Here is a 19,603-nt window from a genome sequence, read left to right as displayed (position 1 = left end):
CTTTATTCCTGCAGACGCAGAAACAGTGAAAGGAAACTAAAATATATATGCATCATCCAGCCAGTCCATCAATATCTAGTGATGGATATTGATATTGCTGACATCAGGAAATAATAGGCCCAGCTGGATCAAAATTGTAGAGTAATTTCATATGAAAAACCCCTGTATGTGAAAAATTATTTCTCCCTGGTATTATCTTCAGTAGGATTTAATAGGAGCATGATACCAACATCAGTAGAAATTCTCCATTCTACATGTTTTCCAATAATTTAGATTAATTCTTTCATCTAGTGTTGCAACTGATTTTTGTCTAGTGTGCCCTAATACTCACAAGCTTATATTTCAGAATGAATCCATTTCAAAACAGGACATAAAAATGCTCAAAAAATTTGTTAGTTGAACACTCAAGTTATTAGCTAGCAGCTAGTGAGCACTTCTCATGTTAAATATTAGCTCTGGTAGCTTTTTTGTCTTTTCTGAGAAATGTGAAGCTGTATTTACTTTTCAACAGTACACAAAACAGCTTCTCTAATGCTTATTCTATAGATTTGAATTGCTTTAAAATTGCACCTACGTTACTTTCCTTAAAAATAGAGCTCATGTGAAAAACCCAGAGAGGGACAACTAAGAAATGTGCACATTATCACAAAGTATGTTCCTATCTAACTGTTCCATATGCTTATTGTAATGTAATGTCTTCTGTGTCTTTGAAAACACAGTATGATAATGGCTCAGGTTTCATCTCTACATTTTTATCAGCTTCTGAGGACTTTGAACTGACAATGCAATAGTGCTATAGAATTCATGAATGAATATATATGTTGCATATTGTCCCGCTTGTGAAAAAAACAAGCAGCTACTTACCCCAAGTCCCCCACAAGGCAACAAGGAAAAGAGTTTTTGAGACACGTTTCCTATATATTAAAGAAAAAAAGAAACAATAAGCATCATTTATCAAAAAGACATTTAAATACTGGAACAGTGATCACTTTTCTGTAATTCAGATTTTGGTCTCACACAATGAAAGTGTCATGTATTAGAATAAAAAATATTAATAGTACTTAGAAAACAAATCAGCCATGGGACATCTAAGGTACTCTTTTGCAACAGTGATAAATCTTAAGATTGGTAAGCAGTAGTTTCAAAGGAGTATAATGGTCGAATATCCACAGAAATTCTCTCTGAACTAGGGTGACTAATCATCCTGATATCGGTAGCTGATAAGCAGCTTGTCTAAGCTGGTCATCTCAGCTTCTTCTACAGCCAGTGGAGTGAGGTAGGCACCTCTACCCAGCCTAGATGACTGATGGGATAAATTATACTTGAGAAGTGCCTGTTTCTTTTCACTGACAACAGAGGGAACTTCATTAAGCTTACATGAAACTGAAAACTAATTTTTTAAATTCATCTCTCCAGAAAAGTTTCTCCTTTGAAAATCTGTCTTAGTCTTCCTATCTATGCAGAAATACTGTTCTTTTCGTTTACATACCACCAATGAATACATTAATATTTTAAAAACATAAAATGAAAAACTCCTTGTTTCAGTATTACTCAGTCAATACATTCTACTAAAAGGAACAGAAACTTGATAGGCTCTAGAATCTAATTTCTTACTCTGCTCTATATATTAGATAATGTGATAGGGTTTATCTTAATATTTATACTCACTTTTTATTAATTCATGTTTTCTTTTTTTGTACCACTAAACTCACTGCTTGTCTTGATAAGGACAATATGAAAACTGTGTAAGGATCTCAGGATTTGATGCAGTTCCTATCCCGGTATGTAATCTGATCCTAAGGCAGCTGTGGAAGAGAACATAAGCTTTTCCCCTGCCGTATCACAGAACTGGCTTTGTAACTTTGCCATCTGGAGGAAATGTTAGATAGTGAATCACTCAAGTTACCTAGAGGAGCTACCCATTGTTATGGAAGGGGCGAATGCTGCAGTTACTCATGTTTAGCAGGTGCCAATGAAATGCATAAAGACAATTATAAGCCATCATCTTTGAAGTACGAGAGACCAGACTGCAAGGTCTGAGATGAAGAAAATGCTTTACACTTCGAGTAAAATCCAAGATGCATTTTTAACCGAATAGAGGCCTTTGATCAGTTTGCACAGTGTGTGAGAAAAGGCAAACAAAACCTCCTGTGGAGCTACCAGGGGAAATGCAGGTGCAGCAGCTATGCAGAGTATCCTCATACTGTGAGTCCTAATGGCACCAGACATGCAAGGAAATGTTGGCTGCAGGAGACTGCCATAGTAGAGATACGGGAGGAGTTTCCAGATCTCTCGCTAAGCAGATCCAGGGACCAATGTGAACAGCAATTTTTCATTTTTTACTATGGGGAAGATCAAAAAGTCCTGAGCAGATAACTAGAAAATTAGTGCTGTTAAAGTGCCAGGAGAATGGAAACATAAGCTGTAATTTGAGATAAAAGAAGGCATTTTTAGAATATTGAATGAATAGATCTTTTTTTCTTAAATTCCATTGGAGAGTTGGGACATAAGAGAGAACAGATGAATTCTCATTTATCTTCCTGCAGCCGGGCACGTTGTGCATGGTAAACACTATTAAAACCAACAAACACAAAGTAAAAACAGAAAAGCAGATGGTGAGGAAGGACACTAAAATCAATCAACAGCTAGTACTAAAATGGGGGGAAACAAGCAACGAAGCCTTTTCAGTGTATCAAGAAACTTGCCAGGTTACTCACTTCTTATTGCATGATAATAAAAAAGAGCAGGTAACAGACTTAGCAGAACAAGAAAAACATTGAGATTTCATTAAAAGAACAGTGGGGAAAATTTCTACTAAGAGAGAGTGAGACCATCACTTAGATGGTCTCACAAAAAGAAAAGAGTTCACAACACTCTTTGTCATAAATGTAAATCAGTAGCAAAAAGTAAACCCTGAAAATGAATGAAAGTGAGAATTTGCCATGAGGTTTGGAGTTGATTTCACAGCAGAACTTGGTAAATAGCAGTCATTTTCCGGTAACAACCTTCCACACCCCAGGATACCTCCAGAATAATAATAAAGATACTGGGATACTTCAAGTAAGATAGAAGAAAAATTTTAAGTAGAGTCATAAATTTTTTGGCTTTGCATTCATGACAGAGTTTGCAGTCACCAGCAAATCATTTGAGAAAAATCTTTCAGTTAATAGTACAAGTCAGTACAACAATTTACTGGTAGAGCTAGAAAAATTATCTAGATCTACCTTCTATCATCTACCTTTTAAGTGGTCAGTCAATTCAAGTGCTGAGGCCCCCCATCACTGACTGAGGTTGGGGCCCCTACAGAAGTCAAGGAAGCTGCTTAGGAGGTTGACAGTTGGGGACTGAGAGTCTGATGACCAGGAAAAGTGATGGGCAAAAATTCTCCTTCACAAAAATAAACAAATGAAAAAGTGTGTTCACTTGTGAAAAGGCACAGTTTGAGGAACCTGATTGTTTTCAGTATCATCCCTCAAGAATGAAGCCATTTCTGCTAAGTGGTCATTTTTTCACTAACTTGAAATTGCAATTGCACAGATGCTCTGAGAGTGCATCTTTCAGTTGTACTCTAAATACTGTCTCACTGACAGGGGTGTGTCAACAGTATATTTACACTTTTTACAAACTTGTAATCATTGAAAACTTGATTTTTAGAAACAATTTATTCTGGTTGGAGGGGGGAAAAGCAAACAAATTTGTAAGATCTGTTTGATAACTGTTCTGCCCTTGACCTTATTCAAAGAGATTTGAAAGGTGGTATTCTGTCACATGAAACCATAACGTGATATGACACAGTCTGCATATTAGTTTCCTTCATGTCAAGACAATGTAGTGCAACATAACATGTTGCGTAACACACCTAACTGAAATAAAATCAGTCAAAAGCCTAACTACACAATAGTGCAGAAGTTGAAGTAATCATTTGCAAGAGCTGCATTTAAGAATATTCTTAATTCCATTAAGAATATGTGAACGGTAACTGTGTGCCTAAGCGCGCTGTCTCACTGATTTCAGTAGTTTACAGCCATTTTGCTTTGCAGTCTTCCAGAACAGACTTTTTTTCCCAAACAGGGACACTGAAATAAGCATGTGTTCACAAGTAGCACATTTCTCATCCTAGTTGTACTTATATTTAATTCCTTCAAGTGTTTCTCTTCTGTTTGAAAGGTACAGAAGCTGCTTGTTAGTAAAAAAAAAAAAAAAAAAAAAAAGTTTCAGACAAAGCAGATGTACTTTTCTGAACAGGGAGAGGGAACAAATACTTTTCTGGAGCACAAGTGAGCAAACAGTGTATCTGTCTTTTTGGGTGGACAGAGTAGTAAGGAAAGGAATGGTTAGGTCCTCCATTTCATTAGGATGCAAACCCATAATTTGATGGAACAATTTCTGTAGAAAAAAAAATGCATTTTCATTGAAATAAAAATATTTTATGAGATGATGTTGTTACTGATGACATTTTTGATGAGAAACATTTCCGTTAGATTTTTTGCCTTTGCTACACATCATTTTGAATTTTTATAATATACCAAGATGTTAATTTTAATTTTGGGATTGGTTAGGTTCAACCTCACTGAACTGGGAATTATGAAAGGTGGAACAGTCACACTGTATTTTGGAAAAGTGTAAGAGAAACTTAAGTTCCTTTATACAAGAGTCTGGAAGCCCAAATGATTAGAGCTTTGAGCCAAAAAAAGAGGCACATGCTAAAGCATGTGGGAAGAGTGTTTCATTGACTGTTGTCTTGGTAAAAGGCCATGTGAGATATGGCAAGAAAGCATCCTAGAAACAGAGACAGAAAAGGGCATTTAACAAAGGGTAAACTCAGAATATATGCTAGAAGTGTGATCTTGATATAAATTTAGAGAATAAGTATTTTGGAGTAAGTGTCAAATAAAAAAGCCAAAGAGCATCAAGTAAAGACCTGTAGGCAAAGAAATGGTTTTCTGAGATTGGGTAAACAAAGCCTTCTGCATTCTCTATACATAGACAGAAACACAGTGAGGATAGTAGGTCCATTCCTTTTTTCACCTCATAGCTGCAACTACACACTGTTGATCAACCACTGAGATCCACAATGGGAGCAATATTTTGTATCAATGCATGTTGTACTAAATATTGTGAAAATTAAAATGAAATTAATCAAACCCAACAAAATTTAAATGAAACACTTGACTTTATCAAAATGGAACCTTTTGACAATGTTGAACTCAAATCAAAATGTTTCCAAATTTTCATTTTGCAGGAATTTAAAGTTTTTTTCTTGGAAACACTTTTTAAAAATTTTTATTATTTTTTTAAGGGGGTCTTCCTATCTTGGAAATTCAATCTCCCGAGAATCTATCATACTGTAAGTATTTTTCAGTTTTGATGTTGCCTTGACTAAGAAGATATATAAACTTAGATAACACTGTGATCAAGACTTTTTAAAATCTACTCTTATGACTCACTGAAGCAATAGTCTGCCTTACAGAAGAAACTCTTACCATTAGTTTCCAAAGAAAAATAATTGCTATGTATTACTAGAACTGTGACAGCAATTTCTTTTGATGGCAAGTATTGTTTTTGTTTGGGTTGGGTTTCATTACATTTAGGAAAAGCTCCACATCTTAGACTAAGTCTTATAAAAATAGCTGAGAATTAGAGTGTTGCATCCAGTCTGCTGGGACATAAAGGGCAGTATTTCACTCACAGATTATTTCCAAAATGCACTACTCTATTGTATTTCTTTTCACATTCTCTGTATCAGGTCTGACAAGTAGATCTGCTTCATGCTACACTCATGGAGAGCTCAATTTAACACTAATTTTCTATTATAAAAAGTATACACTGATCATTGGCTGTGCATGGATATTTGATGTGAAAATCCTGACCGTTTTCTGTTATTCTATACATCTATGGATCCATATAATATTTTAATGTGTTGTTTCCCCCTGTTATTCAGATAGGTATCATATTCTGCATAATGGGAAGTCATGAAAATAAAGTTCACTTATTATCAAGACTTAGGCATGGTATCTGCACTCAGCATGGCTGAAATAATTGAAATAAAGCAAATGAGAACAGCAAACAAGCAATTCTGACAAGCAAGTGTATCTTAAACTCTCGTTTTCAAATTAAAGAACACAAGGAGATAGAAGACCAACCATGTTCAAAATTGCCATTGACCTCTGATGGAGAACAAATTACAGTGAAGGGTTAACACTTCAATGATTTTTGAAGCAAATGAGGAGAACCTTCTATTGCTGCTTTCCAGCCTGTGCATTTTGCTAATCTATATTTGGCTTCCATTGTAACATTCTCCTTCCACATAGCAATGCATTTGGAAAAAGTGAATTTTTGTCACACTGCTTGCCAAGTATTTTAAACTGACACCAGCTATGACTAATGACAGTGCTGGAATGTGCTGTTCTCAGTAGAATAGAGGCCTGTACAGACCTAGGAGTTTCCTGGGGTCCAGCTTCTGTCTGTTCAGGGGGCTGGTGCCATACAGCAGTGAATGATGTTCAGAGTGAACCAGCTGTATTTCCTCCAGACTGGCTTTTCGACCTCGAATTCGCTGAAAGAAAACAGCAGAGGCCTACAATATTCCACTGACAATATTTAGGGAGGGAAAAAAAAAAAAAAAGTAAAGGTCCGAAATAACATTTAGTATGATTAATAATGGGTTGAAATTGCGTCATGCAGGAATGTGACACTGATTTGTTTATTAAAGTAATGCTATATGAAAAACAAATGTGTGCGTGGTTTATCACAAATGCTTCACTTAAGTCTTAGCAGAGTTAACAATACAAGATTTCACATACAAGAAAAATAAAAGATTCTGCCTCTTTTCTACATTTTATTAAGAGATACAAGCCAAAAGGTGAAATATTTAATTAAGAAATCTGCCTAGAAAAATTCTAGTTTACAGACCAAAAAATTACTCACACCTGTAAGCTGCAGATGTGTTCTGAATGAGGATTAATGTTTTTTGCATCACTACTAGTACTTGTGATTTATGCTGCTAGGAAGAACATGATCACAGTGAAGGAGAGCCAGGGAGAAGAAGAAAATTAAAGGTTAAATGCTTTAATAAAATATTACTGTATATTTTTATTTTTTTAATGTATGTTCTGTATCCCAGGATCATTTTTGCTGTTACACATGCTGACTCACTTGATTCATTACACTTCTGTAGTTGGAGTTTGTCTTTTTAACTGTTTCTCCAGCCTGTAGCCTCCCCACTTAAATCAGTGTTAAAAAATCTGGGTTGTCTTTCTATAAATCTATTGAAATTTAAACAGTTTAGGAAGGAAGGAAGATAGGAATGAAGGAAGAGAAGAAAACTAACACTTCCTTATTCAGCAGATCTATTCCCTGTAAGTATCTGGAGTTACAGCTTGTCATAAAAAATATTTACTTCTCTGCTTGTCCTAGTGCTGCACAGCCTTTGCAGATACAGCAACATGAAGCAGATTTTGTTCAGGTTTGGGCATAATAAACAGCACTGTCAACAAAGTTCTGGTCCCAGGCTCATCTTTCCTGTTGATATTGGATAACATGGAGAGAGAACAGTCTATTCTTAAGGTCTTGGACTCTGTATGGAGATCTGGTCCTTATGAACACTTGGGAAAAACCTCTCACAACTTAAACTGTGTATCTGTCCAACTGTCAACATCTACAGATAAAAAGGTACATAAGTTATTTAAATAGACCATCCTATTTTTAATAGACTGATTAACCTGTTACAGAAATGCCACTCAATTCTAGTTTTCTTAGAGGTTGGTAGTTTTTACTATATCCATCACCTACTCATGCACATCAGAAAGCACCAACCTCTCCACCAGCAGAAGGAAGCAATATTATAAATATTAAAGAGAATTTGCACTATAGAAGAAAGGAGCTGCCTAGAGGGCGTCACAAGAATCATGCACAATTTATATTGAGTTAAGCAGTGGCAATTTTTTCTGACTAATCAGGAAAAATATCCTAAGAGTTAGATCTAGATGCCTGTGGAACAAGCTCCCCCTCAGGGATATGGTGGAAGCCCTATTTCTTGCAGTGTTTAAAACTTGACTGGACACAGCAGTGGAAAAAACATTTTAGGGAGTGATCCAGGAACTAAATGACTTAATAAACCCTTTTTCATCTCTAATTTCTTCAAGCCTCTCCCAGTCTCACATGAGAATTTGCAGCAGTGCACTCACATCCTTTTAACACACAGTTGCACAATCAAAATCAGCACACTATGTTACTTCATGGAGTCAGTAAACTCTGTAATGGTTCTTCTGGGTCAGATAAAATGTTTTTCTTCACAAGTGAGATGACTGGTAACATTTATTCGTTCATCCATTCTCATTACGGTCTATGTTTCTAATAAGCTGCTTTAAAATCTATATATCCAATTCTCCACAGCAAAACTGAGACTTTTAGGACAGCTAAGCCAAATGTATAAGAAAAGAGGTATTTATGAAGGTCACATCAAAGAACCTTGAATAAAATACTCACTTTCTGGTCATATATTTTCTACAAGTTATACAAAAACTCTTTAAGAGATGTTTAAGAGAGTTAATTGTCTAGCTCTTTTTAAAGTGCTGTTAAAAGCCATCTCCCTTTAACTATAAAAAGACCCACAGCTAGCCATTATTCCTACAATGGGGAGCTCTGTGATATGTGTTCTGGCAGTGGCCTCCCCAAAACGTTTTGCCAACGAGCCACCTACTACCCACTATTGCCAGACAGATTCTCTAGGGCAGAAATGGATTGTGCAGAAACAGGTTTGGTGCAGAAATCATGTAGCACTGAACAGGATGCCCCACTCCAGGCTGCTCCCAGCAGTGAGGTCCTCAGAGTGCAGCCAACAGCTGAGCTGCCAGGACAGGCACAGCCCAGAGCTACTTTTTCTCCACAGCTTTTCCAGCTTTAACCTTGAGCATCAGCAAGCATATTAACACAGTAAATGGTAGGAGGAAAAGGAAGGGTAAGCAGTGCATGTGTCTGTGCTGTTTCTGCATTCCCATCTCCTCTTTTCATCCTACCCTTGCAGTATCTTTGCCTGTCAAGCCATTTTCAATAACACTAAAATCCCAAATATCTAAGGCTCAACACAGAGGAAAAAACAATTCATATTAAAATTTACCTGTAATAATTGCTAAGAACAGTTCTTCTTACACAATAATGGCAGGATTTAGCAGTTCTACAAAAGCACACGTCATAGTGTGTTGCCAGAATCAGGAACCATGTAACTTCAGTTATACAAAGCAATAGTTTCTGGCTGTCACTGGCATGTGTTATCAGACAAATAACATTTACATTTGTGTAACTGTACACATATACTTTTATCCACATCTTCTCTATTTTAAAGTGTCTTCCTTAATTTTCATTGGCCATGGTAGTATTAAAAGCCTAAAATGTAGCAGAAAGCAGAAAATTGGCATAAAGCCAATGAAAAAGGAGAAATAGCATCAGAGAACTTATGAAAAGTATTTCTTTCATTCAGGGGTATTTGAATACTATGACCATTCATCTACTACAATCTTATTAGAAAGCAAGTTATCCTTTTCTGATGTGCATGGCAATTTGTGTGTTGGCTTTCTCCTCTGACATACTAATTTTCCTCATCAACAGTGACATTTATACATCTCAGGAGAGCAAAATATTGCATGAGTGTTTCAAAAAATCATTCTAGAACTAGAAAGTTATTCTCTCCACAGTGGGAAAATGCTTTCACCTTTCGCAGAGTTTAAGGTCAAAGAGGACTGTGTAGTCTGGTCTTCTGTTTAAAATAAAGCCTTAAAGTTTCACACAGATAACCTCTGTTAACCTGAAGATTTTGGTTAGAATTTCAGCAGACTAAACTCTTGCACAGTTAGCGATTCAAAAAGACAAAGGTGACACTGCCTGTTTCTTTCTACTAAACTAACAGGAATTATTGACATAGCTTAACGAGTATTTCTCACTCAGCCCCTCAGTGTAAGGTATCCATTGCCTTCACTGCAGTTATTTGTATGCAGGTAGTATCTCTGAAATTCCCTTAGCCTATCTAGTTTGTAAACGAGGTCTTCAGAGTTTTTCCTGCTTATCTGAGATTTCTAAAAGTTGTTAAATTTGCTCTTGTTTTTAAAAATACACCCAGACAGCACTGATCTTTTTCCAGGCAGTACACCCACATTGCTTGTTCTCTCTCCATTGTGTGGGAATAGCAAGCAAGCATACCTCTGACATGCATGCACCCATGTAGAGATGCATTTACTCTCTTTATGTGTTTTGGTGATTCAGTGCCTAACCTGAATATGTTAAACGCTATAAAGATTGTTGCTCTTAAAGACTAACTTTCCCTGTATTATTTCTTCTTCAGTGGTAAACTGAGGTTCAGAGGATGGAATATTTTCATGTATTTCTATCTATGTGATCTGGCAGACTCAAAGGTTTTTAGATCTTTAAATTCTTTCCTTCTCTCCCCTTTAGTCCATGAGATGTAGACAGCAGGAGGTGTAAAATATCTCCTTACTCCAGAAAACTACCAAACTTCAGATCAAATTCCAGGCTGCCCTACATGAAGTAGAGGTGGGGGCACAAAATGGGACTGTGTCTACATCTCTTTTCTAAAACTGTGCTGATCAGTGTAGCCTAATGTCAGTCATTGTGCATAAATTATGGCCTTAAAGGAGTTATGTAAATACTTCCTCTCACTAGAACAAGTAGAAAGCAGACACCACTACCAAAATACAATTCAGTTCTTTTTTGGTCTCAGAGGTAGGGCAGCTATGCATTGCTCTTTAACCAGAAGAAAATGCAAAAAAAGATAATGGATGACAATCTGCATCTTTTAGCTTCTCTATTCTGGTGCTGCATTTGATAACTCTGTTCTATGTCTGTCAGCCTTTAACAAACACAGAATAGGCATTTCAGTAAACATACCCAAAATTTTTAAACTAATGCAAAAATATTGTGTCTGAATCGTATTTTTCCAATACATATAAGCTATGACTATCCAAAAATCCCCTGTGGGTAGAAATTACTCCACTCTCTTGGCCTGGACTCAGTCAGGGACTGGTCTCTCAAATCTGGCTCTCCAGGGCTGGCCATGGTCTGAACGTGTTTCTCCTTTGTCTTGGGAAAGCAAATGGGGGAAGTAATCTATCTATTTGGAAGAATTATATGATTAAGAAAAATTCTGAAAGCTATAACTGGTTTCTCAATTTAGAAAAAAATCCTCTAAACCCTTGTTTGAGTATCTGTAGAGCTCAAATATCTATGGCGAGAAAGACAAAATTCAGTCTAGAGAAGCAAGTCCTTTTGGCTGTGTCTGCAGAAGTAAATTAAGCAGTGCCAGGAAACATTCCCAGGCAGAGGAACACAATCATCTGTACTATTAAATTGCTAAAGTGGTCCTTCACACCGTTTTGGCTGAGCAACAACTAGCACTCTCCCAAACAACTCCCAGACATGGTTTGGTCACTGGCATGGGCCAGGAAGCATTCCTGGTAGTAAGAACATGGGTTTTTCCATGCCAGTTGGCAGCAGTGATGGAGAACAGTCCCGGGTACATTTTATTTTGTAGTGAAGACACAGCTTTGAGTACCCCAGTCAAACCTCATTATGATTTTACCAAGTTATATTTTTAAAATGCTCTATATGGGGGCAATATGAGCAATATTTACAAGTAAAAGATTAAGTCTAGATTAATCTATTAACTGCATTAGGCATGGTGTCACCCCAGTATATATGACTGCCATCATCCCATGCCTAGTTAGAAATGACGGTTCTCTGTGCACTTGGCCAGTCATCTCTCCAGAGCCATAGACCTGAGCTGCATGATAGGGCTTAATCCACACCACATGCTTTAGGAACCACATTTTGCTCTCTGCTATAGATATCAAAGATCATAGAGATACAGATTGTTCATTTTCATAAGGGCTTCTTGTTAGATTAAGAAAATAGGGAGTGTTCCCTGGCACAAGCCTGTGGCTAAGGATACACGCATTGCAAGGTAACAAAATCTGAGCTACCTCCAACTGAACTAGCTTTGATCCTGACACGCTCATTAGACAAAGAGTGGGACTGCAGCCTTCTTGTGGGACTATTGTTTTAGTAAAGGAGGAAAAAAAAGAAGGTTCACAGTTACTGCAGAGGATTTCCTAAGTGGCTGCTGCAGATCGCTGTTCCTAAACCGCCCTTCAGACTTGGTACATGAGGCAGTGCACATGGCAAAACCTGACCAGAGATGTCCCCACTCCTTCTGACAGAAACTGTGGGAAATTATATTGAGAAATTACGTTAAGAAATACTGATGTCCACGAGGGAGCATTCAGAAGTTAGTAAAAGAGACAGTGCAGTTGCCCATGATGCTTTGACTCTGTATCTTCAGTGTGGTATATTCCAGAATGCAGCTTAATGGCGGCCTATTATTTCTTGAATAATGCAATAACCACTTCTTTAGTGACACGAGTCATATATTCAGCTGAATAAATTTTCTAAAGAATCAGAGTACCAATTAAGTGGATCACCACAGCCAATCTTATTTGGAAAAGTGAGCAGATTTAAGGATGTGTTTGATGTCAAGCAAGTGCTAGAGAATTCAGTGAAGCAAAGGACAGATTGCATCATCAAATATAATCCTACATAAGAGGATCAAGATAAACACCAAATCTACACACCAGCTTCATGCTGAGGTTCCTCAAAGTTTTATCATCAGAGTTTACATTTTGACAGCTTGTTTCACATTACAGCCTCATTTCAAAGCACGCAATGGGAGCCAGAATTAACTCAATGCCATTCAACATGAAGTGACTTATTTCCTCTGCCCACTCACTGGATTTTGCAAGACCTAATAGGCTATATTTCAGTTTTTGAAATTGCAGAGTTGTAAAAGGAAACTTCAAATCTTCCAGGAAACTATTGGACTGTGTGTACCTCAGACTAACCTATACCACTTTCCCTATTTACACCTTTTGCATATCCACAGAATTTACTATTGAGAAATATCGGTTTACTACTGAAGAAAGGAATACATAGTAGCACACTGTGTTTTACTTATTTTGTTTCTTTTTGTTTTTTCCTTTTTAATACAGATACTGAGTCAAGAAGGTAACTAGGCCTTATTTTAATAAAGCACTTTACTTGTTTAACTTATTCCTTAAATATGTATCCCACTGGTGAAACAACTCGTGATCTGTGGCCTTAAGGACTTTGCTGAAAGAAAGTATTTTTGAAAGTAAAAAAAATTATCTAAGCTTAAAAAAAAAAATTAGCCTGTTAGAGCATCTAGTTAGATGAGTGTATACAACATACCCATTTGCAGTGCTTACAATGTCTCAATCACAGTACACTAGACTACCTGCAGAAAATATTCATGGACAATCACTAACAGCTAATCAAAGGGACCTATTGTACCAGTTCCCTTGGGTTTGTAAAAACCTAAGTATATAAAGAAAAGTAATTAAAGAAAACAGAGCATAAGAGCCCTGTCAATTTTGGGATCCTGAAAAGCATAAGCAAATTTGTGCTGAACTTTGTTAACTTGTGCTGCAACACAGTAAGCCCCCTCAATTGCCACAGCTTTTGACAGTGCTGCACAACTCATGGGAAGCAGTGAATGGTAGAAAAAGGCTGTTTTTCAGTAACCCAAGTCATATATGAACCTCAGAACCCATATCTGATTTAAGCATGATGTTTTAATATGCAATTTTGTGAGGGAGATCACTAAAAGATTGCGCTTGAATGTTTCAGGATTTGACATAGTACCTATTATACACCATGCAAATGAAAATGCTATGAAAACAGACTTTAAAGTCTGAAATAAAACAAGATGCAATGTACTTATGGAGTGATACACACTACATTTAAAAAAAAGTGGTGTTCTGTGCTACTACAGATGTGAAATCCTTAGCTGCTTGAAAAAGTTAAGAACTGTGCTACTAAAAGGACTGCACTTGCCATTTGACTACGGCTTGTCTATCTTCCTATATCAAGGTGAGGAACACAGTCATGTCTGGATTTTATTTTCTGATGAATGTGGATGAATTGATTGTGTAGATTCTTTGTCTTCTGATTGGGAAGTGTGCTTTCCTAAAATGCATTATTTTAATATTGTCAGTTAAGTCTAAATAATTCCTAATACAAATTACTTTCTTATTGCAGAAGTAAGACAGATTTAGGATGTAACAAATTGTCATTTTCTTTAACAGGTCAAGTATCTGGTCTTTATTTTCCATTACCTCGCACTTGTTTAGCAACCCAGTTTCTTGCAGCCTTGACCAGATGCTTTGGATCCTTCCAGCATGTTCAGGGTGATTAGCGTAGTTGCCACACATACACTGGTGCTTCAGCATCAGACTGTCATACACAACACCTTCAGCACAAAGACAACACAATAAGAAGCAGTTAGTGAAACAAATGCAAGTTATACATTTCATGTCATGCATACTATAGCACAACTAGATTTTATTTGACAGCTAGAGCAAGATGAAGATTCTGAAGCTTAAAACTCCTTTCCTCTAGGAGACTCTGAATTTTGACTTACAAGGTACATCTTGTAATATTGATAAGGCAAAAATGAAATCTCAAGAAATTATACTAATAAATACATTTAACTGTAAAGAACAAATTAAATTGGGTGGTGTCTTGTTAAAGCTTTTATGGGTAGAAATAATTCAGTCTTATTACCGAGTCCCTTGTTTTCTCTTTCTCTAGTGTGTAAGATCAGTGAAGGCTGTTAACTTGTATATAACAAGAAAAGGTTATATATTTATAGCAGTGTAAAGAAGATAATCCAGAATAACATTTTAAAATAAAGTTTGAAATGGCAGTGCCACTCTGTATTTGTACTGCTTAACTAATACTATATTAATTCCAGAACTCAAAGTGTATCAGATGAAAGTTTCAGCTGGTTGCAGCAGTGGCAGCCAGAGTCCTCTTTCATTAAAAAGAAAAGTTCCACCCACTACTCAATTAGGACCAAATCCTGTTGTTAGACTGCAATGCAAGGTTCCTTTTAAATTTTCTACGCTCATTTATTCAAGGACAGAACAACTTTATATGGAACAGCTATCAATATCACATTTCTCTGTAACTGTGTATTGGGAGAAGAAGAGAAATGTTAGCAAGGAGACCCAAGCTAAACTCAATTTTCAAGGCTTTCAAACCAAGTCTGAAACCCCGAAAAACTATTTTATTTATTTACTTGTTGTTTGTATTTCTACAGAAATGCCTGGAACAAAAAATATTTTCCTTACCCCTGTGAACCATTTTCATTTGGGAAACATTTTGATTTTTCTTCCCTTTAGAGTTGAAAGGGACTCAAATTAACAGTTTCTTCAAGCTGCAAAACTTGGCATTCAAAATCTCTTTCTTTATGTGCCACCACTACTGGGGATGCCAACACAGTTCTGGGAAAATTGTGCTAGCCTGCTACTGAAAAGACAGCCAGTGAAGAAAATACAAAATTAAAGTCCAGATTCAACAACATGTTCAATACCACCCTTATTTAGTAAATTCTTGAATGGATATTGAATTTAAGAAAGTGTTTAAAAACTCTACTGAATAAGAGTCTGTATACATTGTGGGCCATGCAAAGTTAAGGTTGAGATAATTCAGTTAGAAGTCAGCCAGAAATTATGCTGTTCTAGAAATATTTATGCTGCCATATTTCCTAGCTCATGCACTTTAGAACTGATCCTTTGGGATTTTGCTATTTAAGCCAAACTGATAATCTACCAATTATGTTTAGCATAAAGAGAACACAAACATAATACCTATGTGCAGCATGACTAAGCTTATGCTAAACGATTATCTAACGAACAAAATAGTTCATTAGCAATAAATTCTTTTATTTACTTTCTTGGTTTGTTTTCTTTTAAAGAAGAAGAAGAAAAAAAAAGAACCAGTGAAAATCTGGAGCTAATAAACTAATGCAGTTTAAAATCTCTGCTGGCACTGTCAAAGCAGTTAATGATTTCCTTTCTCTGCATTATTTTGCTCTGTACTGTCTATAAGCTTTGCTGCTCTATTGTCATGTTTTATAAGATATTTGAAATAGCAAGTATGTGCACAAATATGTGTGTGCTCACATACCTTGCTTTCTTTTTCCTGGCACCCAAAGTTTTAATTTCTAGTCTGTTACACATCCAGATTGTACAGTTTGCCAGTGGTCATATCATTAGATAAGAAAACTCTTCCTCTCATCCCCTTGTTTAACAGAGAAGGTGTTTAGATGCTAAATGTATGTACATCAGGACTTTCAGAAGCTCTTAGGTAGAGTAAGCAGTTGGATATCCAATGGATCTGAATGGAAACACTTGTTAAATGTTAATAAAATAGGCTGAAATTTGAAAGTATGCCACTCTTTCAATGAAGGTTTTATTGTAATTATCAGGTCAATGCTACCTAAAGGTTTAGGTTTGCACAGTCCAAACTGCAGTTAATAGAAACTATATATATATATATATATATATATATATAATACTATGTTGTTACTATACAGAATCAAGACGGTATGTAATAATGACACTTTTTGATGTCCTGTATCAGGGTTGCAACTAAAGAGTGATTTTGAAGTGAAATGCTGAAGCTGGGTGTTTAGGATACCTCCTCTGTTTGCCATAGATATAAACATCCTTTTCTTAGTCCATTAGTATTATTTCTAAAATAGGATATAACTAAAACCATAATTTTATTGTATGTGAATTATTTTGTCTGAATCAAAAATCAGTTTAATTGGATCAGGTCAGTATTGCATGGCAGAAGTATCTGCCTCAAAATTTTAAATGCTACAATATTCACAGCACTGAGTGCAAAAATTATTTCTAAGCAGGATTAACTGATTTAAGAAAAGACTGAAGTATACGCTTTCATTTATTCAAGCACCTAAATTGGTTTAGGATGTGCAAGTAATTCAGATGTGTGGCTGCTGGTCATACAGCACATGTGCTTGGTACAATATCACAATGCAGCAGTAGATCTTACTGCTAAAAATAGCCTGTAGGATTTCCCTAACAGGATTCAGCCAATAATCTCCCCACCCCCACAAAAAAAAAAAAAAAAAAAAAAAAAAAGAGGGAGACAACTGTTTTCAATTGCAGACTGCTGTGAAATATTAATAAAAGATGGTTATTCTGTCTCTCCAGAACAAATGCCTACAGCCAGATTCTGCTCTCAGATTCCTTGTGTAAATCTGAGCAGCTCCACTGAGGCTGGTGGCTTTATTCTGGATTTACACCAATATTACTGAGGTCAGAATGTGGCCCTGGTGACAGACTGGAATGGTGACACCACTGAACCATATAATGATAGAGGACACAGGACCAAAAAAACTGAATTTGCATTAAGTCAAAAAAACAAGGTCTTCCTGGTGAGGACTCCCTAACACTCATTCTTTTCAAAATAATTTATTTGGGTCAGCTTCTTTTAATATTTTAAACAGAGGGGAGAGCAAGAGACTTAAAAATTATTGGCTAACAGCATGCTTTGAAGAAGGTGAAATGCCCTGGACAACAACAGTACCAATAAGAAAACCCAAGGGAAGAAAATCTAATAAATTATTCAGAAGAAAAATCTGAATGAAATAATGTCAAATGTGCTGTAAATTGTCTAAATGAACAACGAGTAGACTTTATAATTTTTTCCATCTTTAACTCAGATATTGTGCATATACTGTGTATATATTGCATAGCTCTCTCATAATCATCACCGTTCTGATTCCCTTCAGATATTTGTCTAAGATCATTTTCTCACATGACACACAAAAATATAAGCTCATTTTGATCCCCATCTGCCACAAGTTTTCCTTCTACCTTTTTTCTCTTCCAAGAATATATTGTCTTTAAATAGGAAAAAAACACACAACAGTAAGAAATAATTTAAGTCAGGTAGATGTTCTTGCATTAATTTCTGAAGTCTGAATTATATCTCACTTCATGTTGTACTAAATTTTTCTCCCTTTCCACCCACCCATTCCCTCCTTCCATGCTTTTAAAACGGTAGTGTTGCAACTGCCTGTGGGCAATGGCTTGTTGCATCTAGTGCTCTCTTAAGGGAGAAAATCATTGAACCACAGGATATCTCAGGTTGGCAGGGGCCTCCAGAGGTCTGTAGCCCAATCCTCTGCTCAGAGCAAGTCAGCATTGTGATCAGACCAAGCTGTTCAGCACTTTCATCCAAAAGGATTTTAGAAAGGCTGTATAAGAATAGGTAAAAGCTGGATCCAGGTTTCTTTCTTTCCACTGACCAATGAATAGGGCACCATCCAGACCCAGGAAATACTATACACAAATAAAGCCATTCTGTACCATACTGTACTGTACCGTACCATACCATACCATATGTTAATAATACATATATAGATCTAGTTCTAGTTTCTATTCACAGAAACTGTATTAGAACTGTTGATGTTGCCAAGTCTCTGTTCATTGTCGCTCCAGAGGTGTTAATCTCATAATACAGAAAATAGCTCTGTTTTCAATGTACTCACAAACTGCACCGATAAAGATTATATATGTAAGATTATAAGTCTAGAGGCATCTCAGGGAAAAGAATTTCTTCAAGCAGAAAGGAAAGGCTTCATTGTGAATGCAGAGGTGTGTGCTCTGTTGGACCTGCACACTGGTCAATCAGCCAGGGGGTACTAGCTGTTTGCATAGATACAGCTGCAGCACTGCACTATGCCTTCAGCCAGTACCTAGAGATGTAGGTACACAGTAGAAGTGGAGAGCCAGAAGCATAGAGTTGTAGAGAAAGTGAAAATAGGATTTATTTCTTTAATGCATAGAGATGCTTATCTTGAAAGAGCTGTAGAAGGGGAAAAATAAGATTCAACAAAAGAAGAAACAAGATTCAAGAAAAAGATGTTTTGGATTTGAAGAAAGGAGTTCAGCAAAGGATTGAGAATCTCAGTTGGAATAAGACTCATATTTTCTCTCTTTCCTTCTCTCTCTCTTTCCATTGCTGTTGTTCATGTAGCAGTGCTTTACTAAAGGGGTAAGGTTAAACTGTCTGCCCAATCTTAATACACCCTGAATCTGTATATTGTACCATATGCATTTCCACTGCAGAACCTATCAGGCTTCCTTGAGTCAGATCTCAAGCTCTTTATGCCTGGTATGTCCAATTTCCTGGCAGCATCTCTGTTCAGAGTTTGTCCTACAGCATTTAATTCCTTCTCTTACTCTGTCATCTCAACTTCATAATGTCTTTTTTTTGATCAGTTCCACTAATGCCACAAGTCCCCAAATACATGTAACCCCATTGACCCTAATCTCCTTTCTGGGGACTTATAAAGGAAGGTGTCAGCAAACCTTAGCAATCAAACTGAAATAACAGTCATTACTTTTGTAAATCATTCAGCTTTTCCAGTGGAACTGCAGAATTTTGAACAGGACATGGAGGCCTACACACAGTGATCTCACTTTTGGTGTTCTCTGTGAATCTTTCAGAATGAATTTACAATGTTTTGGGGACTCTATGAACCACAAGTAGAAAAACAGTGGCCTGGTTTAATAATCCTGTCTATACACAGCTGGTCTTTTTGCAGAAACTCATGGAAAGTGAATTAGCATGTTTCTTTCTGTACAATCCAAATGTTTCTTACCCAGCAAGTGAAATTCCTAAATCTAAAGAAGAAGAAAAT

General features: G+C 36.5%; 1 protein-coding gene across 17 annotated transcripts in view; it reads right to left on the bottom strand.

Annotated features, from left to right (window-relative positions):
- Positions 1-19,603, bottom strand: part of HDAC9 (histone deacetylase 9) — a 489,493-nt gene that overhangs the window by 126,382 nt on the left and 343,508 nt on the right. For all 17 annotated transcript variants that reach the window (XR_012633220.1, XM_074900381.1, XM_074900380.1 and 14 more), the window contains 3 exons: positions 14,199-14,332; positions 6,436-6,556; positions 865-914 (listed from right to left, as the gene is read on the bottom strand). Coding sequence is in view for 16 of the 17 variants with exons in the window: in XM_074900381.1 (XP_074756482.1) it covers positions 865-914; positions 6,436-6,556; positions 14,199-14,332 (305 nt within the window). In the remaining variant the exon portion in view is untranslated. The remainder of the gene's footprint in view (positions 1-864; positions 915-6,435; positions 6,557-14,198; positions 14,333-19,603) is intronic.

Source organism: Athene noctua, chromosome 2, assembly GCF_965140245.1.
Source record: "Athene noctua chromosome 2, bAthNoc1.hap1.1, whole genome shotgun sequence".
NCBI lineage: Eukaryota > Metazoa > Chordata > Aves > Strigiformes > Strigidae > Athene > Athene noctua.
Note: the sequence above shows the minus strand (reverse complement) of the source record. Positions and strands in the feature narration are given on the sequence as shown.